The 27,338-nt window shown below is 32.1% G+C and overlaps 2 protein-coding genes across 5 annotated transcripts in view; one reads left to right on the forward strand and one right to left on the reverse strand.

Annotated features, from left to right (window-relative positions):
• Positions 1 to 9,805, reverse strand: part of LOC139510208 (FIGNL1-interacting regulator of recombination and mitosis-like) — a 70,300-nt gene extending 60,495 nt beyond the window's left edge. For 2 of the 4 annotated variants that reach the window (XM_071296674.1, XM_071296672.1), the window contains exons 1-5: positions 9,580 to 9,727; positions 6,427 to 6,534; positions 5,730 to 5,769; positions 4,860 to 4,948; positions 875 to 973 (exon numbers count right to left, since the gene is read on the reverse strand). In XM_071296674.1, coding sequence (XP_071152775.1) covers positions 875 to 973; positions 4,860 to 4,948; positions 5,730 to 5,769; positions 6,427 to 6,516 — 318 coding nt within the window. In that variant the 5' untranslated portion in view covers positions 6,517 to 6,534; positions 9,580 to 9,727. Of the gene's footprint in view, positions 1 to 874; positions 974 to 4,859; positions 4,949 to 5,729; positions 5,770 to 6,426; positions 6,535 to 9,579 lie in introns of all 4 variants that reach the window. The other 2 variants (XM_071296671.1, XM_071296673.1) reach the window with 2 other exon arrangements.
• A 150-nt stretch (positions 9,806 to 9,955) lies between these two features.
• LOC139510204 (DNA (cytosine-5)-methyltransferase PliMCI-like) overlaps positions 9,956 to 27,338 on the forward strand; it is a 57,039-nt gene continuing 39,656 nt past the window's right edge. The window contains exons 1-9 of the mRNA XM_071296664.1: positions 9,956 to 10,106; positions 10,867 to 10,915; positions 11,278 to 11,385; positions 11,981 to 12,304; positions 14,228 to 14,264; positions 15,286 to 15,370; positions 17,761 to 17,886; positions 18,640 to 18,757; positions 19,776 to 19,885. Coding sequence (XP_071152765.1) covers positions 10,054 to 10,106; positions 10,867 to 10,915; positions 11,278 to 11,385; positions 11,981 to 12,304; positions 14,228 to 14,264; positions 15,286 to 15,370; positions 17,761 to 17,886; positions 18,640 to 18,757; positions 19,776 to 19,885 — 1,010 coding nt within the window. The 5' untranslated portion in view covers positions 9,956 to 10,053. The remainder of the gene's footprint in view (positions 10,107 to 10,866; positions 10,916 to 11,277; positions 11,386 to 11,980; positions 12,305 to 14,227; positions 14,265 to 15,285; positions 15,371 to 17,760; positions 17,887 to 18,639; positions 18,758 to 19,775; positions 19,886 to 27,338) is intronic.

Here is a 27,338-nt window from a genome sequence, read left to right on the forward strand (position 1 = left end):
TGATAAAATGCAAACGATCCAATATTTTATTTATCAAATATTTACACTGTATGTGCTAATGCTTTTCCAATTATAATAACAAACAGTCAAAATCAACCAAACATATTATTGAATTATGGATTTTTGTACTACACTTTTGTGCACATTGCAGACTGGTATTATTCTGTTCAAAGCTAATCAGTTGTAAGGCAAATAACCACAGATAGTAATAACAAAACTAATAACATTTCAAAATTGATTGATCACTTCCCAGAATCTTATCTGCGGATGAAATATAGGTCAACAATAAAATTATGAAAGTGAAAGTAAATTTACAAGAATTGAAGGGATGTCTAAATACCACTGTGGAAGAAAATATGGTAAACTACAACAATGAACACATGAAAATGAAACTAAAATTACTGGTACAATATACTAGATTTGACTTACTACCATAAATAATTTCTCACTTCACTAAATGTATGATCAAATATACAAAATATTGAAAATTGACCATGAATTATCATAAATGTCCAGATATGCTAAAGTAAATAGAGAGAGGGTAAAGCCATGTGCTACAAGTAAAAAATGTACCTCCTTAATTCATTGCAACATTGAGAAAATGTTTAACAAGATTGTACAGAAATAAAATTAAACGCACAAACTGTGTCCAAATCCTTACTGTGTCCACACTCTTTGTTTCAACACTTGCCCAATTGTACCACGATTTCGTGGCTATCTTATAGTGAGAATTAAAGAAAAGGCAATTTTTCCAATTTCAAAGATTAAGTGAAAGATTTATTGTTTTTATTTCAATAGAAGCCATAGTTATCATGATGTTTTTGTAAAGTTAATGTCAACTTCCAAATTATAAAAAATAGATATTGAGACTCACCTCCAATAAACCGAGCACTTGTCCACTTAATACAGAAATATCTTGGTTCTTGTTGATCTGTTTAATGTCATTCAAGATACAGTCAAAAGAGCAACATGCCTGTAAACAAAAAATGGTTTTTCTCTTGAAAATGTGTAAACAGAATAAGATTTTCTGCAAATCAATATTGTAAAAATATTAGTCATAAGTACCGATTATTAGGTTGTCTACCGTGATATGCATTTTTTATCAAAAGCTGAGCAGAGTGATATAGACAGTGGGAAGACTGATAATATCAGATTATTACATGGCATTTTTCATATCGCATGTATTATCAGCCCTAGGTTCAATATCAGCCCAAGAGCCGCATGGCTCGAGGGCTGATATTGACCGAGGGCGGATAATACATGCGATATGAAAAATGACATGTTATGATCTTTTTATCATATGCTTCAACAGTAGAGAAAAATAACAGATTCATATATTGATCCTCCTACGTGGTTCCCGAAAAGATCTTGAAAAAGTAAAAAGCTCACGGACGTCGGACCCAAAATTTGATACATTCAATAAGAAATCTTTCTATCATATGCCTCAACAGAGAGAAAAAAAACACATTTTAATATGGACGAATCGACAAAAAATTAATTCAACAATATACATAATGAAAGTCGTTTGGAAACGTCAACTTTTTTTAAAGTAACTTTCTAAATTATGTTACAGAAAAACTTAAAAAATGCATTTATTTAATTTTTTTTTTTAATTTAATTTAATTATTTTACACAATATACCATCCAGTATTCATATAATTGTTTTGTACACTACTTTGTAATGTTTTTCACTGAAAACGTAGCATTAAGGTGTATTTTCCGGAATTTGCCGAGTATCACCGGAATGCCATGTGATAACGTTACGGAAAGGCATGTGATAACAATCGAAGCATGTGATAAACTTTTCATATCAGCCCGCTAAGCACCAATTCGAAAAATATAGAAAATACTTTAATTTAATGCTATTATCATACGGTAAAAATCATATGTTATTAAGTCTAAGTATATGATAATATCAGATTATTACATGGCATTTTTCATATCGCATGTATCATCAGCCCTAGGTTCAATATCAGCCCAAGAGCCGCATGGCTCGAGGGCTGATATTGACCGAGGGCTGATAATACATGCGATATCAAAAATGACATGTTATGATCTTTTTATCATATGCTTCAACAGTAAAGAAAAATAACAGATTCATATATTGATCCTTCTACGTGGTTCTCGAAAAGAAGTTAAAAGAGTAAAGTTCACGGACGTCGGACCCAAAATTTGATACATTCAATATGAAATCTTTCCAGTCTGCGCAGTTAGCCACTAGTCCGATGCCCCAGACTAGTAAATATTGAATCGGACTACTGGAAATTTTCAAAATTTTATATAGTCATATAGGCACAAGTTTTGATATTTACTTTCTGGACTAGTAGATGAAAAAGTTTTTGGCACAGACTGTCTTTCTATCATATGCCTCAACAGAGAAAAAAAAACACATTCTAATATGGAGGAATCGACAAAAAAATAATTCAACAATATACATAATGAACATTGTTTGGATAAGTCAACTTTTTAAAGTAACTTTCTAAATTATGTTTCAGAAGAACTTAAACAAGAGGCTCTCAAGAGCCTGAATCGCTCACCTGAATTTTTTTGGTTTAATCTCTCATCAATGATTATTTTGGCTTTTCAATTTATTTAAATGTTCTTTGAATCGTCCTATTTTCTTCAAAAGCAAAAAAAAATCATTTTCTCCTATGTTCTATTTTAGCCATAGGAGCTATGTTTCTTGACATACAAGGAAATGAAATATAAAATTTATACTAGATACTCTGAAACTCTGAAACTCATTTAGCCTAAGTTTGGCTGAAATTGATACAGCAGTTTCATAAGAGAAGATTTTTTAAAGTAAGTCAACATGATGAACAAATTGTGAAAAAAGTCTTTCTAAAGAGGTCAATTGACAATTTTGGTCAAATTGACTTATTTGTAGATCTTACTTTGCTGATCATATTTGCTGTTTACAGTTTATCTTTATCTATAATAATATTCAAGATAATGACCAAAAACTGCAAAATTTCCTTAAAATTACCAATTAAGTGGCAGCAACCCAACAATTGGATGTTTGATTCATCTGAAAATTTCAGGGCTGATAGATATTGACCTAATGAACATTTTTACTCCATGTCAGATTTGCTCTTAATGCTTTCGTTTTTGAGATATAAGCCAAAAACTGCATTTGACCCCTATGTTCTATTTTAAGTAACGGCGGCCATGTTTTTTGACGGATCAAAAATCAAAGCACACACTTTGTGCAGGATAATCTAAGGAACAACCATGCTAAGTTTTAACCAAATCCATTCAGTAGTTTCAGAGGAGAAGATTTTTTAAAGTTAGCAAATATGATGAACAAATTGTGAAAAATTGTCATTAAAGGACAATAACCCCTTAAGGGGTCAATTGACAATTTTGGTCATATTAACTTATTTGTAGATCTTACTTTGCTGATCTTTTTTGCTGTTTACAGTTTATCTTTATCTATAATAATATTCAAGATAATGACCAAAAACTGCAAAATTTCCTTAAAATTACCAATTAAGTGGCAGCAACCCAACAGTGGTTTGTTTGATTCATCTGAAAATTTCAGGGCTGATAGATCTTGACCTAATGAACATTTTTACTCCTGTCAGATTTGCTCTAAATGCTTTCGTTTTTGAGATATAAGCCAAAAACTGCATTTGACCCCTATGTTCTATTTTAAGTAACGGCGGCCATGTTTTTTGACGGATCAAAAATCAAAGCACACACTTTGTGCAGGATAATCTAAGGAACAATCATGCTAAGTTTTAACCAAATCCATTCAGTAGTTTCAGAGGAGAAGATTTTTTAAAGTTAGCAAATATGATGAACAAATTGTGAAAAATTGTCATTAAAGGACAATAACCCCTTAAGGGGTCAATTGACAATTTTGGTCATATTTACTTATTTGTAGATCTTACTTTGCTGATCTTTTTTGCTGTTTACAGTTTATCTTTATCTATAATAATATTCAAGATAATGACCAAAAACTGCAAAATTTCCTTAAAATTACCAATTAAGTGGCAGCAACCCAACAATGGATTGTTTGATTCATCTGAAAATTTCAGGGCTGATAGATCTTGACCTAATGAACATTTTTACCCCATGTCAGATTTGCTCTAAATGCTTTCGTTTTTGAGATATAAGCCAAAAACTGCATTTGACCCCTATGTTCTATTTTAAGTAACGGCGGCCATGTTTTTTGACGGATCAAAAATCGAAGCGCACATTTTGTGCAGGATATACTAAGGAACAATCATGTTAAGTTTCATTCAAATCCATTCAGTAGTTTCAGAGGAGAAGATGTTTGAAAAATTGTTAACGACGACGACGACGACGTCGACGACGACGACGACGACGACGACGACGGACGCCAAGTGATGAGAAAAGCTCACATGGCCTTTTAGGCCAGGTGAGCTAAAAATGCATTTATTTAATATATATATTTTTTTAATTTAATTTAATTATTTTACACAATTTACTTTCCAGTATTCAAATAATTGTTTTGTACACTACTTTGTAATGTTTTTCACTGAAAACGTAGCACTGAGGTGAATTTTCCGGAATTTGTCGAGTATCAATGGAATGCCATGTGATAACGGTACAGAAAGGCATGTGATAACAATCAAAGCATATGATAAACTTTTCATATTAGCCCGCTAAGCACCTATTCGAAAAATATGGAAAATACTTTAACTTAATGCTATTATCATACGGTAAAAATCATATGTTATTTAGTCTAAGTATATGATAAATCAAAATATTGAGCTATTTGGCTTGTTTGCAAAAAGAAAATAAGTTATAGATAATGCATATAAGCTAGGTTTTGCATATTTTATCAAAATTCATTCTCTCAAACTGTACTATCATTTTAAGCAATGACTTACTTTTTCAATAATATGTCTAAATAATTTATTTTCTGATTCTTCAATCTGTATACATGGTAAAAATAGCTGACATATAATCTTCAAAATTCCTAAAATATAAATATTAAATAAACAATAAATTACCAAAATGCATAAACCAAATTAAATATACATGTATTAATTGCTGATTCAGACTTAAATTAAAGTTTAAGTAGCACACTCCTGCTAAATCTATTTTAAAGTATATGATATAGTTCCAATTTCTTGAGTTCCATGAAGGAACTAGAACTGTGAGCGAACTCACAAGAATGATACCCTGTCCTTGAATTTTGGTTATCTCCCCTTTAATGTGTTTAATCATGATAATGTTCCTATGATCATCTCATTTGATAGTGTTCTACAACTGTGTAAACTTTCACCAATATTGATACAGTTTGTTAGCATTGCAAATATGAGAGACAGACAGATAAATAGACAGGGTCATTCATTTATGCCAACAATGCTTTAGTTCATTGCTTTAAAAAGTGAAAGGTTGTTGGTATGAAACAAGCACATTGTTCGAACAATTATAATTCCCATACTACAGGTATATGGGGCTTAGAGAATAAGCATTGCTTTTTACTTTAAGTCATTTTGTTGTATTCACATACATTTTGTGCTTTGATTGCCCATTCCTGTGGCATCTCCACTCCAATTTTTCCCTATCAATAAAAATAAATGCTCATAACATTATTCTTTTATGCTGTATCTCCACAACCATAGAGCCATAGTTCAAAGCATTATTTATTGCATGAGGTACATTGTACCTTATCATTTTTATCTTTTCATGTTAATGTTTGCACTTTCAGCATGACATGACATAAGTATTTCAATGTTTTGTTCTAGACTTACCAACTTTTTCTTGAATTATTTCTGCATTCTGTAGAAAATCCTAATGCAAATTAAGGAAAGAATTCTTTTTCTATCAAAAGAAGCATGTTCAAAGAAAAACATTAATAATTGTGATCAATCCATACACTTTATAGGATTGATTGTTTACTTTATGTATTTGCAATATTTAATTTACATTCAGGATAGGAACAAATAACACACACATTAATTTCAGTAACTGAGTAGGTGCTGCAAATTAAACAAATTAGACAGCCACTTTAGTGAATCCTTGTATAAAGTTGTACCATTGTAGGTCTTTTACCCTTAATATTAAAGAACTGAAGTGGGATGAAAATGTAAATATGTTCATATACAAAAACATTTTACATTTTAAAATGTTTTCACCTTTTCTCTGCTCAAGCATATAAAATTACATTTTTTTGTCATTCAGCCCAGGCAAATTGTTCACAGGAATTTTAACCAACAGCTTAAACTTGCAGAGGGGTCCTGATCCCGAAATCCCAGGCTTAAAAAATGAAATCCTGAGGTCCTGAATTTGAAGAAATTAAAATCCCAACATCCCGAAATTCGAAAAAAAGAATTCTCGGATCCCGAAAGGATCAATCTCGCAATCCAGAGCTTAAAAACACCCAATCCCGGAGTCCAGAAAAAGGTCCAGCCATCCATCTACCTTGAAGACAATTTTATCAAAGGATACAATAAGTTTAGGTAGGGCTTCATCAAGATTCTGTTGACATTTCTGATGGTCCCAGCTGACCACAGATTCAAGAAAGGTTGTCTGTGACATCTATATAAACTTCATCTCCTGAAATAGATATTTCACTTTCTGTATTAGTATATCTACTAATATTTTTTACAAAGTTAGATGTTAAATTTCTAGCGAGTATTCTTCATATGTGTTCCAATCTGGTAGGTTTTTTTTTTTTTAAAGAAAACAATATGCTGAGTGATACACTATTCAATTGGATAATCATGTAAATTATATAAAAAATGTAAACAAGAGTGCACAACCCGAATGTCTTATAATTGAAATCATGTTAAAAGTATGTTATATGAAGAGTTTAATAGTAAAATCACAAGGTATCACATAAACTTAACATTATCAATGTTCTATGAAAATGAGGTCATGGTCAGATGAAACATGCCAGACAAACATGTGCACCTTACAATCATCTTTACGCCAAATATTGCAATATGGCTATAGCTAATAGTACATGAGGAACAATACCATAAATCTTAACAATGACAAATGAACCATGAAAATGAGGCCAAGGTCATATGAACCCTTCCAGACAGACATGTACACTTTATAATTATCATTCCATACAATAGAACACAAAATATAATTGACCTAATGCTTATAGTATCTGAGATACATGTACAGTCTTGACGACATAACTTTAACCTTGATCACTGACCAATGAAATGAGGTCTATGACAGGTGAACCCTAACTGATGGAAATGAAACTTGCAAGAAACCCATATCCAAATTCTATTTCTAGTTTTATCTTAACTTGACCATGTTGACAAAAATACATACTTTGTTTTAGTTTACACTGATCAATGAAAATGAGGTCAAGGACAATGGACCTGAGACAGACAGAAACTTTGTAAACTAAGGTATATGTATGTGCCAATAAAATATTTGTATTTGCAATGTACATGTTCATGTATGGACTATCCAGGTTTTCTACTTTCTGAATTATAAGGCTTTTAATAAATAGTTTACTTAAAACCTCTGCAGCAGTCGCAGGATTGCAATCCCAATGCCTCACATTCTGGGACTTTCCTAGCAGGCAAGACAAAAATTTAAATGGATCATGTTAGCAATACTGGAACATTTAAACCTATAATTGTAATCTGTCAATATGAACTCCAACTGAAGGTCACGATGATAAACTAAATTTAATATCATTATGCAGCTCTTCTATGGATGATGTTTGTATAACAATCAACATCATTCTATAAACTTGAAGGGGATTTTAGTTTTCTGATTTAGTTAGGGTGTTTAATGTCCTACACAACAACTTAATGATATACACATGATACATGTTACAATTGTTATTTCACTCTTAGATATAGGAAGATGTGGTGTGAGTGCCAATGAGACAACTCTCCATACAAATAACAATTTAAAAAGTAAACCATTATAGGTTAAAGTACGGCCTTCAACACGGAGCCTTGGCTCACACCGAACAACAAGCTATAAAGGGCCCCAAAATTACTAGTGTAAAACCATTCAAACGGGAAAACCAACGGTCTAATCTATATAAACAAAACGAGAAACGAGAAACACGTATATATTACATAAACAAACGACAACTACTGTACATCAGATTCCTGACTTAGGACAGGTGCAAACATTTGCAGCGGGATTAAACGTTTTAATGGATCCAAACCTTCTCCCTTAGTCTAAAATAATAAATATTGTATATGTATGGATAGAACATTTACAGTTTGTATTATTTATACCGTAAATTGGGAAATTTTGGCGTCAGGATATTTTGGTGGTTTTCTCTCAAAAAGCATGTGTTTTATTTTGGTGTGTGTAATTTTGGAACTTCGTCCAATTGATTTTTTAAATTTTGGAACAACAGTAGCAGCAATCTCATTCATGAAACCTACACGTTTAATTGTTTTCAAAAAAGTAAAATGCACCTTCTACAATTTAAAAAAAAGTAATAAAGACAGTCATAATTTATATACTTTCATAAAATGTTAATATAAAAATATTACTGATTTGTGGGTTTCTTCTGTATAAATGATGAAATATTTATTTATTATTTAAAATATACTTAACTTTATATTATTTAAAAATTAAATGTAACAAGTTTACTATCGCCTATTTTATATATATTTCTTAAATAATATAAAAACATACAGGAACAAATTTATTATAAAATTTTAGAAAGACACCTTATTATTACTAAACAAACAACCCAATAATTAACAAAAATAAAAAGTTGGCTAAATGAGAATACCTTATTTTAAAAAGTTGGATAAATGGGAAGACACCCCACGCTTTTGATATTCTAATTACCAACAACGGCGTCTAATTAGCAATAGCTTGGCAATTTATGACATGTGTGGATAATTTCCGAAAATTGACAATTAATTAAAAATTGTTTAGTAATGTTGTCAAATTATATCAGGTATTCATTTGCAGATTTAACTATGTATAGATTTGTAGTAAATATACCATGTATACGGAAGATATGAGGCCACAATTAAAAATATCTTGGTTTGCCCAAACCCTACTCAAGGTTGAGAAAGTGGGTAGGTAGGTAGGCATTTTCCTTTTTTTTCTAAAGAAATTGAATTATCAGGTGTTTATTAGTCTTCATATCTGATTGAAAAAAAAATTCTTCAAATCAGGACAATAAAAGAATTTGAGTAGGCTGATTTTTTCTGGGTAGGTAGGGTTTGGGCAAACCAAGGATTTGTATCGTTACTATACAAATCCTAGGGCAAACAAACCTATTCTTTTTTATGGCCTGATAACATAAAATGTTTTCTCCAACAACTAACATAGCAATATTGTTGTACAGGTACGCAATTTTGGCGTTTCAATTAGTGTTTGATAAATTTTCATGTGTTGAATTTTGGCAATTTCATTGGAGGCACCAAATAAACCAAAATAAAACTACATCCAATATAACTAAATTTACGGTATAGTTCTGTGTTCGAGAACACAGGCACTTGTTTCTGTCAAAATTATGTGGGGTTTACTATCCATACCCGTACGAAAAATTACGGATAGTAAAACCCAACATTGACAGAAACAAGTGACTGTGACATATTAAGAGTAGTCTAGAATTCAGAAATGAAATTAAAAGCACAGTTCATTTACTTTAGTGATTTTTTAAAACATTTTGTTCGGGGAGTGAGCTAAATTTGTATTCTAAATCAGTAATTGTGATTCCACTGTTGTTTCTAGACTTGATAGGAATGCTTAAATATTTAGCGAAAATTTACAATATCATGAACCAGCAAAGAGCAAACGATCATATTTTCCGCCAACTTCTTTATTTACATTCTTCACTTCCGGTTTAGTCCATTTTCATGGAAAAGGGATTAACAGATTAAAGAAAAAGCATAAATACAATTTTACACTTCAGTAAATGAAAAATAATCAATTTAGGAAATAAAATATTCATAAGCAAATTGATTGGAATAAGAAAGATATTTAAATAAATATGATTTAATTTTCAAAAGAAGTTTTAATTGTCTAGATTTCCCTATGGAATAGGCCAATATTTCGCGGGAAAGCAACTAAACACAAGGTTGACTTCTCTGTTCATTCTTTGGTTAAAAGAATTCAAAAATGCCAGGGAAAATAGACATTGAAGAAAAGGAAAACTCAGATATTCAAGACAGGTTTGATTTCTCTGATCTTTTAAAGTGGCAGCCTTTTTTTCTATGAATGCCCATAAAACATTATCATCAAGCTCTAAGTTATATTTGGAGCAATCAGTGGCAGCAGGGGCGGATCCAGCCATTTTAAAAAGGGGGGGTTCCTAACCCAGGACAAAGGGGCGGTTCCAATTACATGTCCCCATTCAAATGCATTGATCGTCCAAAAAAAAGGGGGATTCCAACCCCCGGAACCCCCCTCTGGATCCGCGCCTGGGCAGATCTAGGTATTTCCACAAGGGGGTCAATTGACTGCCATGATAGGGGGCCTGCTTGCTCTTATATAGATGATTCACTTAAGAACCAAATTTTTTCAACAAAAAGGGGTGGGGTCATGCCCCCCCCCCTTCCCTAAATCTGCCTCTGGCATTATCTTGGAGCACAGACTGGGTGGCTGGGAGCTAGAAATTATTAAATGTCTTGTTAGGGTGATGTGTCTTCTTATTTTGATATGCAGTTTCAGCTTCATTTATATTGAAAGTTAGGAATTGTTCTTGCATATTGTTACACTGAACCTTGTTAACTTGCATGATAAAAAACTAACTAAGGGTGACAGTATAGTATAAATCACGGTTAATATTCATATTACATTTAAAAGATAATCAGCTATTCATCATCATCATTATCATCGTTATTGTGTCTGTAAACTGTAATATTGTTCTTTCAAATAATAATGCAGGAATTGAAATTTCATAAAATTTTTTTTATCAATATCTTTTTGCAGGTTAAAGGTTTTAGAAGAAGAGTATAAAGATGGTGATGTCACTGAGAAGGTAAGTGACAGTTGGATTGAATCTGTTTTATTAACATGATTAAAGCATAGTTTTGTAAGTGATGAAGGATAATGTTAGATAATGATCATGTGAAATTTCATTTCGAATTTTCCTTAGTTTTAACCAGTGTCTTTATTCAGACAATTTGTGATCATCTTCAATGTGAAATACATGTAGGTCTAGTCCATTAAAAATGATAATTGTAGGCAGTAATGAAAAAGATTAACCCATTTAAATATTTACTCATTAAAATATCATGTGATGTCACTTTTGCTTTGTTTTTTGTTGTTGTTTTTTCTATCTTTTTTGCTTTTATGAGGGACTTGCCTCTTTAAAAGATTGTTTTTTTTTATAATGAACAGGGGTACTGGAGAAAGAAATGCAAAGTTTTAAATGACATTATACCTGAAGGAGTAAAAAGAGATATCAAGGAACTGGAAAGTGAGCTGAAAGATGAAAATATTACTGAGGTAATGACAAGCAATATATGTTATTGTAAAAAAATAATTACAATAATTCTTGTATAAAATTGGTTTATACATATACTTGTACATGTAACTAAGTCCTCCTTAGAAATAAAAACAACACATATAAATTTATTTCGTCAAAGCGTTTTTCAGGATTTACCTTCATCAGGAACACTTGAAGCCAAATAATTGAAAGTCAAGGATATATAAAACCAAAAACAGTTGAAGAGCTTTAGCTTCATTTACACTGATTGCCAATAACTAAACAAGGTTATTTAGAAAATATTTGTATTCACCATTTAAAAGCTAAGTAGTACAAATGTTTTTGTCACAGAGGGAAAGCTATAAAAGAGGAAATGGATTCAGTTTAAAGTTTCCCACAATATTTTACATTTGTAACCAGTGGAGTGAAAACCAATCTGTGAAACTGAATAAAAGATGATATGGAACATATTTCACAAAGGCAGTAACGTAACAAAAACAAAAATTGAAAATATTTTTTTAAATTGTTATTGATTTATTTACCAACTGAAAATAATTGTCTAATTTAAACATGCATGCAATTTTATGTTATTATAATTTAAAAATATATTTACAGAAAGGTTATTTTAAACAACTAGGAAAGTTATTGCAGAAGTTCACTGAATCAAACATTTTGGCAAATGGCAATTCTGTGAAAAATGGCACAGAAAAAAGTAATATGGAGGAAAAAGAAAATGGATCTAATGGTATCACAAAACACAATGGGAATAATGAAAATATAGAAAATGGTAAAAATGGATCTCTAATTGAGGAAAAAGTAGAAAATAAAGAAGAGTTAAAAGATGTAAATGATGAAATCAAGGTAGAGGCAGATATTGAGACAGAAGAGAAATCAGAAGTGACCAAGGAGAAAAATACTAAAAAACAAGAAATTGAAGAGGTACATGTAATACAATAAATGTTGGCAGAACTTTGATATATTAGATTTAATAGTTTTCAATAGTCAGCTGTTTAATATTCTTTTCTCACACTGGCGTATTTTGCAGGTAAAAGGTACTTTGTTGTGTGTGGTGCTGTTTACATTTTTTTCTTTCATAATATTTTTCAAATCCAAACTTTTTTGTTCCTTTTCAGGCCAAAATAAAAAGATTGTATGTTTGCCCAAACGCGACCGACCCAAAATAAACCCGCCGACTCAAATTCTTTTTTTGACGTTTTTTGGAAGAATTTGTTTTTTCGGATTTTTTTTGGGTCCGCTTCGTCATCGTACAAAACTTAATGTTTGTCGTCTTTGCGTTTGAAAGTAATTGTGAATAAGATTAAAAGAAAGCGTATAAGAGACGCAGTTAATCGATATTCGATGTTCTCTGTATTTATCTTCTGATTTAACGAACGTAAAGAAGTGAAACATGTGAAGTGGCACAGTTTTTTTACGCTGTAGTTGTTTGTACTACCAAACCCTTACCTATATGCTCAATGTTAATTTCATCGTGTTATCGAATATCTGATAAGAATATTCAGGTAGATTTGTTCAAAACCATGTGCAATCGAATATTTTCAATGTTATTCTGACAGGAAATGGATCCGGAAGTTGCGAATTTACAATCTTGCAAGAAGATTTTGTTTTTACTGAATAAAAAGGAATTATTTCTTGATAAATTGTTGTCTTTAATTATAATCTTCCTTTATCATGTAAATTAGATGTCCTTTTATTCAAATACTTCAAATTTACAAGTCTCATTAGACAGTCAGTACGTTGCTGTTTGGGATAATTTGATAAAACTATAATTGCTCACAGAATCAGAAATATAATCTTAACTGAATGTAACTCCTTCTGAATAATTTATTGCAATATAAATATAAATCCCTTTTGACAAGAGAAATTTGACTTTTGTCAGAAATATTTTTTCACATGTGCAAAAGTAAAAACATGTTATGGACGCCATATTGGATTTTTATACAATTTGTGAGGAAGCCCCTAGAACCATGACCTAAAAATAAAGTCTTCAGAAAACGTTAACTTTATGCAATTTCATTTTATCAATAATGATTATTTTCAAAAATTTAAACTTGATTATTTAAAGAAATAAAATTATATAAATACGTTTTTAGGTTGGAGATTCTACAGAACATGCTTTGATCTATTTATAGCCAAATTAGTTTACCTGTGTGATAATGTAAAATATAAATTTGTTTTCAAAACATAAAAAAGACACAAACTAAGGATGGTAGATAATAATTCATATAAATATTTTAGGACATTTAATCTATTTTAATAGAAATAGGATTTAAAAACTGCAAACTAATTTAATCATTACATAATCAGCTTAAATTTTTTTTACACAAACATTGTGTTGATGGAACTGTTGAAAATCACTTCACAAATCCAACAGCCCTTTCACACAGTTAGCAATTGTCAGGGTTATAAACATCTCAGGAAACAAATCATATAGTAGACTAATTTATTTATAGAGGTTTTAAATTCATGGCTATTGGTTGTCTCTACAAAGGTTTGACAGAAAAAAAAAAGATATACTGTTTTAAGATCTTTTAATATTTTCATGCAAATTCGGATAAAAAAAAAAAAAAAAAAATTTGCCTACCTACCTACCCACACCCAGTCATCATGGGTCGGGTTTGGGCAAACTGAAATATTTTTAATTGTGGCCTCACATTCTACAAAAATCACTGTGAAAATAGATTTGTATTTTAATGCACCAACTGTACATTTCTACAGTCTCTTAAGTGATGCTAGAGGCAAATAAGAAATAATTTATTTTAAAAGCTTTTGCTCTTAAATTAATTGTAGGATATCAGTAGACAAATATAAAAAAAGATATTTTATTCTTTTTGTGTTTTGCAGGAAGAATCTATGGAAATTGAAGAAAGAAAAGATGAAGGTTTGACATTCATAATATCTTCTTCCTTGAAATTAATACCTTGTAAGCTTGGCCTACTTCATCCTTATATGATAATGGTCAACAACAATAATTTTATCCGAAAGCTCTGGACAGACCAACATGGCTTCTGCTGACGTCTTGAAAATGCTGCCTGGGTTATTAAATTTTTGAGGAAATAATACATATGAGAGCCCCCTTTGAGAATGGTTTAACATACCAGATGACAAACACATTTCATTTCATAAAAAAGTTGCCAAAATTCTCCTGGATATCAACTGCCTTTAGACATACAAGTAGGGAACATAAATCACAGGATTTGATAGACAAATCTGCGAGTCACAAAGGTTATTTATTAATACAGGTACATGTATAGCAAACAAAATACTTCAATGTTAAAAACTATATTTCACTGTATGGCATTCAACAATAAGCAAGCTCTATAAGGCCTGACATGACAAAATGCTAGAATGTGGAAAATTACAGATGATACTTTTATGACAACGAACTTTGAATCATCTTTATTTGAATTGATAGAGCCTTATGGCTATTCCATTAAAATTTGGGAGGGTAGGAAGTGAAGTTTAGTTATTGAATGAGGGTCAAGGGTCTTTTTTTCAGTATTTGTCTGTTAGCATTATAAAAAATTATCTTAAAAATAAATGGTTCTTGGTTGTAGGGATTAAACAGTGTTCTCCCCAGGATTTTTTTAAGGCGCAAAATTCAAGGGCACATAACTCTTTTTTTAGAGTGAACTTTTGTGATCTTAAGCAAGTTCGTCATATCGGCCTGGGGAGAACACTGGGATATTTTGAAAATCCTATCTAACCTTCCCACATACATTTTAATGCAATAGCCCTTATATAGCCTACTCCATAAGGTGAAATGGTGTAAGCATCTATGTGTTTGCAAATAATCATCCCAAAAAGACCAGTCTACACATCTAAGTACTTTTATTTGTTGTTCGCTACTACATAATCATTATTATTTGTAAATAAGATTGTTAATTTTATCAATACATTAGAAACACCAAGTAAGAAGTCAAAAGGAAGAAAAGGGAAGAAGTCAAATGTAAATCAGCCTTCTATAGCATCTATGTTCTCAAGAACGTGAGTTTTTAATTATAAACTATGTTGCTAAGTATGTATGTATAGTATATACAAAGTGATTTAATCAATTTTCACATGTATTGGTGTACAAGTGATTCAGCTTAAAATAGGATGAAAGGGCCTATCATTTATTACCTATAAAAGGAGAAATTTAAGGAAATTTACCCTGGATAATCACTGATAATAAAACATTGTATGATACCATTACTTATCTCGTCTTTTAATCATCAGAAAAAAATGGTTTTAAGAAAATGAAAAAGTTAGTCTAGCCTTGATGAAATGATTATTGAAGGAACATCATATTGAAAAATTGTCAGATTTGAAAAAAAATGCTAATATTTGAAAAAAGAAAAAATCATTTGGATTAATTGGTTTAGCTGTTTTGTTGCCAGTGTTTTTTTTCCCCCAAGAAATTAAATTTTCCTCATGTACTTGCATATTCCAACATTCCAAACAATTTAGATACGAATATTTATGGTATCCACTATTTCTTACTTTTTATATGCCCGTCAAAATTTTGAAATGACGGAACGTATTATGGTATACAAATGTCTGGCGTCTGTCCAGTGTCCACATGTCGCACTGTATCTTGAGAACCACTTATCCAAATTTCATTAAACTTAAGACAGTTGTTTATTATGGTTGTCAAATGATCTGTATACTTTTTGGTGATAATAGGATTTAAACTTTTTGAGTTACAGGACTTAACTAAAACAGGAGTGTGTATTTTTTACATGTAGCGCTGTATCTAAAAAAACGATTTCTGATTACTGCTTTAAACTTCACACACTTCTTAATTATATTAATCCAAAGATCTGTATACTTTTTGGTGATGATTCAAAATTTTGTTTTAAGAGTTATTGAGGTTTTTGTCGAGCCTGCAACTTTTGTTGCAGAAAGCTCGACAGAGGGATAGTGATCTGGCGGCGTTAGCTAACTCCTTAAAAGCTTTATATTTTAGAAGGTGGAAGACCTGGATGCTTCATACTTTGTATATAGATGCTTCATGTTACGAAGTTTCCGTCAGTCACATGTCCAATGTCCTTGACCTCATTTTCATGGTTCAGTGACCACTTGAAAAAAAAGTGCGTACCTTGCAAGGTCCTCATGCCCGTCAGACAGTTTTCACTTGACCTCGACCTCATTTCATGGATCAGTGAACAAGGTTAAGTTTTGGTGGTCAAGTCCATATCTCAGATACTATAAGCAATAGGGCTAGTATATTCGGTGTATGGAAGGACTGTTAGGTGTACATGTCCAACTGGCAGGTGTCATCTGACCTTGACCTCATTTTCATGGTTCAGTGGTTATAGTTAAGTTTTTGTGTTTTGGTCTATTTTTCCCATACTTTGTGCAATAAGTCTACTATATTTGTTGTATGGAATGATTGTAAGGTGTACATGTCTAACGGGCAGATGTCATCTGACCTTGACCTCATTTTCATGGTTCAGTGGTTAAAGTTAAGTTTTTGTGTTTTGGTCTTTTTATCTAATATTATATTCCAAAGGTCAACTATATTTGGTGTATGGAAATATTTTATGATCTATATGTAAGTCCTGCAGGTTTTATTTGACCATGACCTCAATTTCACGGTTCATTGCAGTGTTAAGTTTTTGTGTTTTGGTCTGTTTTTCTTAAACTATAAGTAATAGGTCAACTATATTTATTGTATGGAAGCATTTTTAGCTGTACATGTCTGCCTGGCATGGTTCATCTGACCTTGACCTCATTTTCATGGTTCATTTGTCTTTGTTTAGCTATCTTGGTTTATGTTAAGTTTATGTGGCAGTTGTTAAAGCTTTATACTTAGGACTTTCAACATAATATCAATGATTAGTAAAGAAGGCGAGACATTTCAGTGTGTGCACTCTTGTTTTAAAAAGGGGGAGGGGTCACATGTCCCGCCATATCTCATTAACGAATTATGATTATTGCTTAAAACTTCACACACTTAGTTATATTCATCTAAAGATCTGTATACTTTTTGTTGATGATTCAAAATTTCATTTTGGAGTTATTGAGTTTTTTTGTAAAAAAGAGGGGGGGGGGGGGGGGGTTAATATTTAGCATCGTATCTTAAAAACCATTAATGACTATTGCTTAAAACTTAACACACTTCTTAATTATATTAATCTAAAGATCTGTATATTTTTGTTGATGATTCAAAATTTTATTTTGGAGTTGTTGAGTTGTTTTTTTTTCCAAAAAAGGTTTTTTTTCACACGTCACGCTGTATCTCAGGAACTATTTATGATTATTGCATAAAACTTCTCACACAAGACAAAGGGTGTATCATGAGCTCATGGCGCAGCTGTTTATTACCAATTTCATAAGTTTTGTATTTACAGCGAATAAAGCATTTAATTACAAAAACCTAATAATCTTTACAGTCCAGGAAAGAGAAAATCTACAGCTGACGAAGAAGTTAAACAAGAAGAAGTAGAAGAAAAGGAAACAAAGAAAGCTAAAGTAGAAAATGGAGAAAAAAGTGAAGAAATGGAGACTGAAAATAAAAGGTATATCTGATATTCTGTGTGTGAAAATATTTTTGAATTGACAGGATTTTTGAGAAATATAGAGAGATATCTGATAAAAAAAAAAATTGCCTTCCTTGCATTTGATTTATTGCTAATTACTGACATCATTTTTAACGGAAAACAAATTCAACTTTTTTTAAACAACATTTACCACAAAATTCAAAAATGTTTTCCAGGCAGGAAGATTTTTTAACAGTAAAAATTATTCTTCCTCAAAATTATCTCCCCATTTTGCCATCTATTTTTTCAATCATCAAAATGGATGCCATGGTAAGGATGACGCTCTGTCTATTAAGCTTTTGAAAACGGATATAATTTTATCCACATAACATCATAATGATCCTAATTATACGGTAATATTTTAAAATACAAATGTATCTACTAGCTATTAAGCATAATTTAAGATATTTAGATGCCTTTATTGTTGGCACAAAAACAATAAAAAATTTGTCAAATGTACAACACACTAAAACACATAAATGAACCAAAATAAAAAAAGACACTAGACTTACAAAGGCTTGAGGTTCCTGACTTAAGACAAGTGCAAATAACGGTGTGGTTAACATGTTTTGTAAGATCTAAACCCTCCCCTATATCTCTAGCAAATGTGGAATAAGCAAACAAACAGAATACATAATGGATGTTTGTATGTGAAATAATTTTGTTTTTCAAGGATTATATATTGACATTAATAATTGGCATTAAGTCAATTAAAATTTATATGACTTTCAGTTCTTCAGAGACAGAGATTAAAGAAGTTGTGAACAAAGGACCACCAGCAAAGTGTCGAGAATGTAAGCAGTTAATTGATGGTGACTTGATAATGTTCCCAGGAGCTACTGATGATGCAGTAAGTAAAATAGGAACACCATTTCAGCTTATTTCTTAATGCATGTCAACAAAGACTTTGTTTGGCTTGTTTGCTTTGTTTTTATATTGTACAATTGTAATTGGGATAACATCCGATCAAATTAAAATATAATATACACAGATTAAAATATGTCTATATATATTATGCTTGAAGATGTCAATCTTAATTACAAAGCTTGAATTAATATTTATACAAACAAAGCAAGCAAACCTTCCAAAGTTTTACTCTACAAGCATTAGGCCATTAGCTGTGAGCAAACTTGGCTACATCATTACTGTTAGTTTATATTGGTGGAAAGAGCCAAAAAACGAAGAGAACCACTACTTTTGGCAGTCAAAGTTTCAATCCTACCTAGTCCATTAAGAAATGGGTCAAACCATCCTGCCTTTAGCAGGGTTCTACTCGAAAATTAAGTACAGCTCTTTGTAAGAACCAGGCAGAGTGCGATACATGAAGGTTTCAGATTTTTTCTATAATTGGCCTAGAAGAAGCAATGAATGAATACTGCTCAAAAAATAATTTTGTGTGGGAAAATATGCTGTACTTAAGTGTTACCAGGCTAGTGATTGCTGGAGATAAACTTTTTGACATCCAGGCTAACAAGACCCCTGAAAATTTAGAATTATCCTTAAATCATACTGACAAATATGTTAAAAACGAAAAGATCTGAACTATTAAGCTGAAATTTTATTCAATCTACATGCCTAAGGTGGATTCATTGATACCAGTTGGGTACTAATTTTCCTTGGATTTCCTGGATACATGGAAACCATGAATACAGGGAAACCATGGATACAGGGAAACCATGAATTAAAAATTTCATGAAAGTAGTAATTGACTCTTATGCTTATAGAGAACATTTTATGGCAAAACTAAAATCAAATATACATGAAAAAAAAACACTTTCCTTCAATCCACAAAAAATTGGTTTCTACTATTTACCAATAAATGAATCCATAGTTATTTTATAGAAGGTTTTGTTTTGTATTTTGTTTAGGTAGAAGAGTATGTTGCCTTAACAGATCCTAAATTATCTGTGTTTACCGGGGATGAGGAAGAAATTCATAGTTATGACGAAAGACCTCAGCATAAAATCACTAATTTCAGGTAATATGTAAATGCAAACAGTTACCTGATCACAAGTAACATTTACTTGCGTTAGAGAAGGCTTAGTATATCTTCTTTATAGTGGGTAGATCATAATAAAGGGAATTTTACATTCAGTTCGTAAGTTAATTGTTGACTAACAATACTCACTGGCAGACCTATTTGGAAAATCACCGTGATTTTTTGGCCAATCTGCGCGGAACGGATAATAAATAGAGGTTCATCGTAAATTTTCCGTTTTACAGAATATTTTGTGGTTCTCTGGAGATTTTCCGTGTCTCAGGGAATTATCCGTTTGTCCGATAAAACGGGTGTGTATTGAGTCATTGATAGAACCAGTGATGCGTGAGCGACGGTTATTAAAAGGTCGGTTGTATAATCCGTTATGCGTGAGCGACGTTCAATCATTAATTGATCGTTGTATAATCCGTTAAGTGTGAGGGACGGTTGTATTGAGGTACAGATTGTGATATATGTAGAAGTTTACAGAACTACTAGTATCATTAATCCATTGAGATATAAGGAATTTTCAAAAATTTATCACATAATGTTTCTGTAAATTTAGAGAGAAACAGATTATATATTTCTCGGGGTTAAAGGTTTACTTTTATGATGGGAAAATACATGTGTATTTCTGAGGACGCAGATCATTTAAACTTCATTGGCAAATAGGAATTTTTAAAACGGTCTTGATCACCTGCTGATCTATTAATCTTTCAGAATGAAATGCACATTTATACCTCTTGGGGTTGAAGGCATATATTAGCAAAATTAACAATATGCTACGATGAGATAATAACAAGTTGCGAATTTTAGTCCGAATGTGTATATATATATGAGCATATGGACATGCATTCATCTTTATAATTTATCAGTTCATCTGTCATTTGTTTTATTAAATTACTTTTCAATTGTGGTATAAATACAATTTTATCATTGTGTAAGACGATTTGAGAATAATGCTTTCATCGTAAATACTTCAGAAATTATAATTGATTCAAGAACCGTTTATTGGAACAAAAATAAAATGATCGGCCTGGAGGAAGTTCTAACCTTAGTTGATATCAGGGGTCAATTGGTATAGCAGTATGTTACGTAATACAACGATCGTCGATGCATAATATGCATATGTATGTATATAGTATGCATGCAACTGGATTTCGACAACTCGTGGGTTGTCTTTTAGACAAAGAAGTTCCATTTTAAAGATATGAAAGTACGTCAATGCACGTCTTGTAAACTAATCTGTTACTTTTTGAAATGTAAATAAGTTATATTTAAAAGATTGGATGGTTATTTCACACGTATCAAAGTTCTTCTGTCATCATTACTGTTTTTAGCTCACCTGTCCCGAAGGGACAAGTGAGCTTATGCCATCACTTGGCGTCCGTCGTCGTCAGTCGTCTGTCGTCGTCTGTCGTCGTCGTAAACTATTTCAAGAATCTTCTCCTCTGAAACTACTGGGCCAAATACTTTCAAACTTTAAATGAATGTTCCTTAGGGTATTTAATTTATAAATTTTATCCGAAGTTTTGATCTATCAACAAACATGGTCGCCATTGCTAAAAATAGAACATAGGGGTCAAATGCAGTTTTTGGCTTATAACTCAAAAACCAAAGCATTTAGAGCAAATCTGACATGGGGTAAAATTGTTTATCAGGTCAAGATCTATCTGCCCTGAAATTTTCAGATGAATCAGACAACCCGTTGTTGGGTTGCTGCCCCTGAATTGGTAATTTTAAGGAAATTTTGCTGTTTTTGGTTATTATCTTGAATATTATTATAGATAGAGATAAACTGTAAACAGGAATAATGTTCAGCAAAGTAAGATTTACAAATAAGTCAACATGACGGAAATGGTCAGTTGACCCCTTTAGGAGTTATTGCCCTTTATAGTCAATTTTTAACCATTTTTCGTAAATCTTAGTAATCTTTTACAAAAATCTTCTCCTCTGAAACTACTGGGCCAAATACTTCCAAACTTTAAATGAATGTTTCTTAGGGTATCTAGTTTGTAAATTGTATCCGAAGTTATGATCTATCAACAAACATGGTCGCCATTGCTAAAAATAGAACATAGGGGTCAAATGCAGTTTTTGGCTTATAACTCAAAAACCAAAGCATTTAGAGCAAATCTGACATGGGGTAAGATTGTTTATCAGGTCAAGATCTATCTGCCCTGAAATTTTCAGATGAATCAGACAACCTGTTGTTGGGTTACTGCCCCTGAATTGGTAATTTTAAAGAAATTTTGCTGTTTTTGGTTATTATCTTGAATATTATTATAGATAGAGATAAACTGTAAACAGCAATAATGTTCAGCAAAGTAAGATTTACAAATAAGTCAACATGACGGAAATGGTCAGTTGACCCCTTTAGGAGTTATTGCCCTTTATAGTCAATTTTTAACCATTTTTCGTAAATCTTAGTAATCTTTTACAAAAATCTTCTCCTCTGAAACTACTGGGCCAAATACTTCCAAACTTTAACTGAATGTTCCTTAGGGTATCTAGTTTGTAAATTGTATCCGAAGTTATGATCTATCAACAAACATGGTCGCCATTGCTAAAAATAAAACATAGGGGTCAAATGCAGTTTTTGGCTTATAACTCAAAAAACAAAGCATTTAGAGCAAATCTGACGTTGGGTAATATTGTTTATCAGGTCAAGATCTATCTGCCCTGAAATTTTCAGATGAATCAGACAACCTGTTGTTGGGTTGCTGCCCCTGAATTGATAATTTTAAAGAAATTTTGCTGTTTTTGTTTATTATCTTGAATATAATTATAGATAGAAATAAACTGTAAACAGCAATAATGTTCAGCAAAGTAAGATCTTCAATTAAGTCAATTTGACCAAAATTGTCAATTGATCCCTTAAGGAGTTATTGCCCTTTAAAGACTTTTTTCACAATTTGTTCATCATGTTGACTTACTTTAAAAAATCTTCTCCTTTGAAACTGCTGTATCAATTTCAGCCAAACTTAGGCTAAATGAGTTTCAGAGTATCTAGTATAAATTTTATATTTTATTTCCTTGTATGTCAAGAAACATAGCTCCTATGGCTAAAATAGAACTTTGGAAGAAAATAGGACGATCCAAAAAACATTTGAATAAATTGAAAAGCCAAAATAATCATTGATGAGAGATTTAACCAAAAGAATTAAGGTGAGCGATTCAGGCTCTTAAGAGCCTCTTGTTCAATTATCTTTTGAGAGTTCGGTCTTAAAACTAAGTTCGTCCTGACATTTATGGAATATTTGCCACTGGAAGTTAAACAACCAACAATCAATCATCTTATTACAAAATTTAAAATATGCCTGAGCGATAATATTCTTTTAAATTTTAATGTGAAAGACAGTTTCTCCATTTATAAGAAGGCACTTCCAGGTCTAATGTTAAGTGTATCTACATCCCGGGATTGAGATTTATTTACTATACTAGCAAAAAAAAAAGAAAAGAAAAGAAATGATGATACGTTTTTTTTTAATAATTAAATAATTAACGTTAACAATATATGTAATTAACTTGATCTAAAACTTGACCTCGCTCATAATAGAGAATGTTAAAAATCAATTGTGTCGACTGCACGGGATTGTCTAACGGCGGGAAATACCCTGTAACTATAAACAGGTGATGTTACTGACCGATTGTGGAATGTCAACTCAGGGTTAAAGTGGTGTGTAATGATTGTGAGCTTGAAAGTTGAGGCTCTAGTAGGTTCATTTCAATTGATAATCGAAAATCTAAAATCATTTTTTTTTCAAATCAACGATGAAGTTTTGGATATTATTGGAAGGGATTTTTTTAAGGACAACGGAGGTACCTTAAAAGTCTATAGGAAAATATACAAATAAAATAATATAAAACAATTTCGAAGGTCACAACTTGTATCTTATAAATCAATGATAAAGCGACTTCATCAGTATTAACAGTAATAAGATTGCAATCAGATGACTTTTAATTTTGTTTGTGTTTCAGGAATGGGAGTGTATAAGATTACCTTATATTACAATGTTTGTTTATATTGCTTGACCCTTATGGGTGTAATTTTGCAATAAAGATTAAAAATATATACTTTGGATGTTCCATTCTCAGCATTGTTTCTGGTCTGTCTGTTCGTTTGTTCGTTCGTCCGTCTGTCCCGCTTCAGGTTGAAGTTTTTGGTCGAGGTAGTGTTTGATGAAGTTGATATCCAATCAATTTTAAACTTAGTACACATGTTCACAATGATATGATCTTTCTAAATTTAATGCCAAATTAGAATTACCTCATTTCCTCAGTCCACTCAGGGACTTTCTATACTAATTAAAGAAAGTCCTTGGTCTGTTAAACATAGAAAATGATAGTGCGGATTGGGCATCCGTGTATACTAGTGACACATTCTTTTTTTTAATTTATTAAACTTGTTCTCAGTGGCAGATCCAGATTTTTTTTATATATAAGGAGAGGGGAGACTAACTGATAATGTCATGAGAGGACCAGCTCCAGTCATTCTCAAGTGATTCCCTATATAATCAATATTTATTTTTCAACAAAAGGGGGCGGACACCGTGTCATTCCCCCTTTATAGCCGACTGAGAAACTCAAAGGGCTGTTTAGGCAGTCAATGTCGTCAAAAGCTTCTATGTGTTGTATAGCCAGTCATTGAGTCAGTGTCGTTAAAAACTTCCATGTATATCAATCAATCAAATCAAGACTATTATAAACTCTCATTAACGCCATTCCCCACTAAATCCGGCTCTGGTTCTATTAATTTCATTACTTCTTCAACATACTAGTATCGGGAGCATGTGAGTATGGTAGCACTCCGTAGATAGGTCTGTAGTTTTGCATGTATGACACTAACAGTTGGCCTAACGTATTAGAAGGCCAGGGTTGGAAGGTTATTCAACATTCTGTGGCTCAATTGTAACTATATTTTCTGTGAAGTGCTACCTAAGCCGTGGCCTGGTGAACCCTACCCATTTTTTTCAAAGGATTTTCCAATAGCACATCGAAACACTTCCAGCATTCTATATTTTTTTCACCAAAAAAATTGTACCTCAGCATAATACAGGTCATGAGGTACATTTGTTTGAGGAGGGGGTTTCAATTACTGTTTAATTTCCTGTTACTACGAATTTTCGGGATTTTTTTTTCATCAGATTTGCCCTGTTGTCTTTTCTTTTAACTCCGTGTAAACCCTCACACGCAATGTTTACAGAATTATTTGTTTGAAAAATTAAATTTGTTGTATTACCTCTTTTATCAAAATAATATTTAGTTAGCTTTATTAGCGCCTTTTCAAAGTCCAAGCATTGAACATTGCAAACACATAGAGATATTTTCAAATGAATTAGAAAATATCTTCCCAAATCGACAGAACGAACAGAGAGATATTTGCCACTGGTCTTTACACAGTTAACGATTCACTCTTAAATGCATTTCTCAAAAAACGATGGGAAACAGAAAAAAACCAGACTATATCTTTTGGATAAACAGCCAAGGACATTTCCAGACATGAATATAACTGCATGGACCATCGCTTACAAGTTTTGTGACAGAACAGACTTACAACTTTACTATAGTACATGTACAGTGCTTAGAACTCTCATAATTTTACTCCAGTTTACATAGTGCATTCTTTTATGTTTTATGATAACAGAACTGTGTTTTATCAAGGTTTATCATAACTCGTATGGTTTTATGATAACTGATTTCTGAGGAATATGTTTAATAATGTAAACTTTATTTAAATATACGTTTTTTCCAATTGGCTCTAAAGAAAAGCACCATATGAATATTCATGAACCTACAACGATTGCTCAAAATCGTTATTTAAAAATCCTGTTTGTGAGATGTAGATTCATTTCAATACCGAAATTTCGTCTATATATTAAGTTTCACAAGTGTATAACACGGAGAAGCTATCAGAAGGTACATTACTCCCATTTTGTTTGGGTGTGAACCATCGATGTTTACAGCAATATCAAAGAATAAGATGATGATGGTAGAAAGAATTATGGGCGTCATGTGGCAAATATTACATGCATATCGGACCATGAGTTGTCAATCTGTATGAAAAGATTTCCAATACAACCATATTATTGAGAAGGAATGTTTATATGCTCTCGTACTAGTATTACAGGGTTCTTGTGTCGTTCACCTTAGACACACATCTTTTTAACGATGTTTAAAAAAAAAGACAGAACCAATTTAATGTCATATATCCCTATTTTTAGCTCACCTGGCCCGAAGGGCCAAGTGAGCTTTTCTCATCACTTGGCGTCCGGCGTCCGTCGTCCGTCGTCCGTCGTCCGTCGTCCGTCGTCGTCGTCGTCGTTAACTTTTACAAAAATCTTCTCCTCTGAAACTACTGGGCCAAATCAAACCAAACTTGGCCACAATCATCATTGGGGTATCTAGTTTAAAAAATGTGTGGCGTGACCCGGTCAACCAACCAAGATGGCTGCCACGGCTAAAAATAGAACATAGGGGTAAAATGCAGTTTTTGGCTTATAACTCGAAAACCAAAGCATTTAGAGCAAATCTGACATGGGGTAAAAATGTTTATCAGGTCAAGATCTATCTGCCCTGAAATTTTCAGATGAATCGGTCAATCGGTTGTTGGGTTGCTGCCCCTGAATTGGTAATTTTGAGGAAATTTTGCTGTTTTTGGTTATTATCTTGAATATTATTATAGATAGAGATAAACTGTAAACAGCAATAATGTTCAGCAAAGTAAGATCTACAAATAAGTCAACATGACCAAAATGGTCAGTTGACCCGTTTAGGAGTTATTGCCCTTTATAGTCAATTTTTAACCATTTTTCGTAAATTAAAGTAATCTTTTACAAAAATCTTCTCCTCTGAAACTACTGGGCCAAATTAATTCAAACTTGGCCACAATCATCTTTGGGGTATCTAGTTTAAAAAATGTGTGGCGTGACCTGGTCAACCAACCAAGATGGCCGCCACCGCTAAAAATAGAACATAGGGGTAAAATGCAGTTTTTGGCTTATAACTCAAAAACCAAAGCATTTTGAGGAAATCTGACATGGGATAAAAATGTTTATCAGGTCAAGATCTATCTTCCCTGAAATTTTCAGATGAATCGGTCAATGGGTTGTTGGGTTGCTGCCCCTGAATTGGTAATTTTGAGGAAATTTTGCTGTTTTTGGTTATTATCTTGAATATTATTATAGATAGAGATAAACTGTAAACAGCAATAATGTTCAGCAAAGTAAGATCTACAAATAAGTCAACATGACCAAAATGGTCAGTTGACCCGTTTAGGAGTTATTGCCCTTTATAGTCAATTTTTAACCATTTTTCGTAAATTAAAGTAATCTTTTACAAAAAGCTTCTCCTCTGAAACTACTGGGCCAAATTAATTCAAACTTGGCCACAATCATCTTTGGGGTATCTAGTTTAAAAAATGTGTGGCGTGACCTGGTCAACCAACCAAGAT

This window comes from Mytilus edulis, chromosome 2 (genome assembly GCF_963676685.1).
Source record: "Mytilus edulis chromosome 2, xbMytEdul2.2, whole genome shotgun sequence".
NCBI lineage: Eukaryota > Metazoa > Mollusca > Bivalvia > Mytilida > Mytilidae > Mytilus > Mytilus edulis.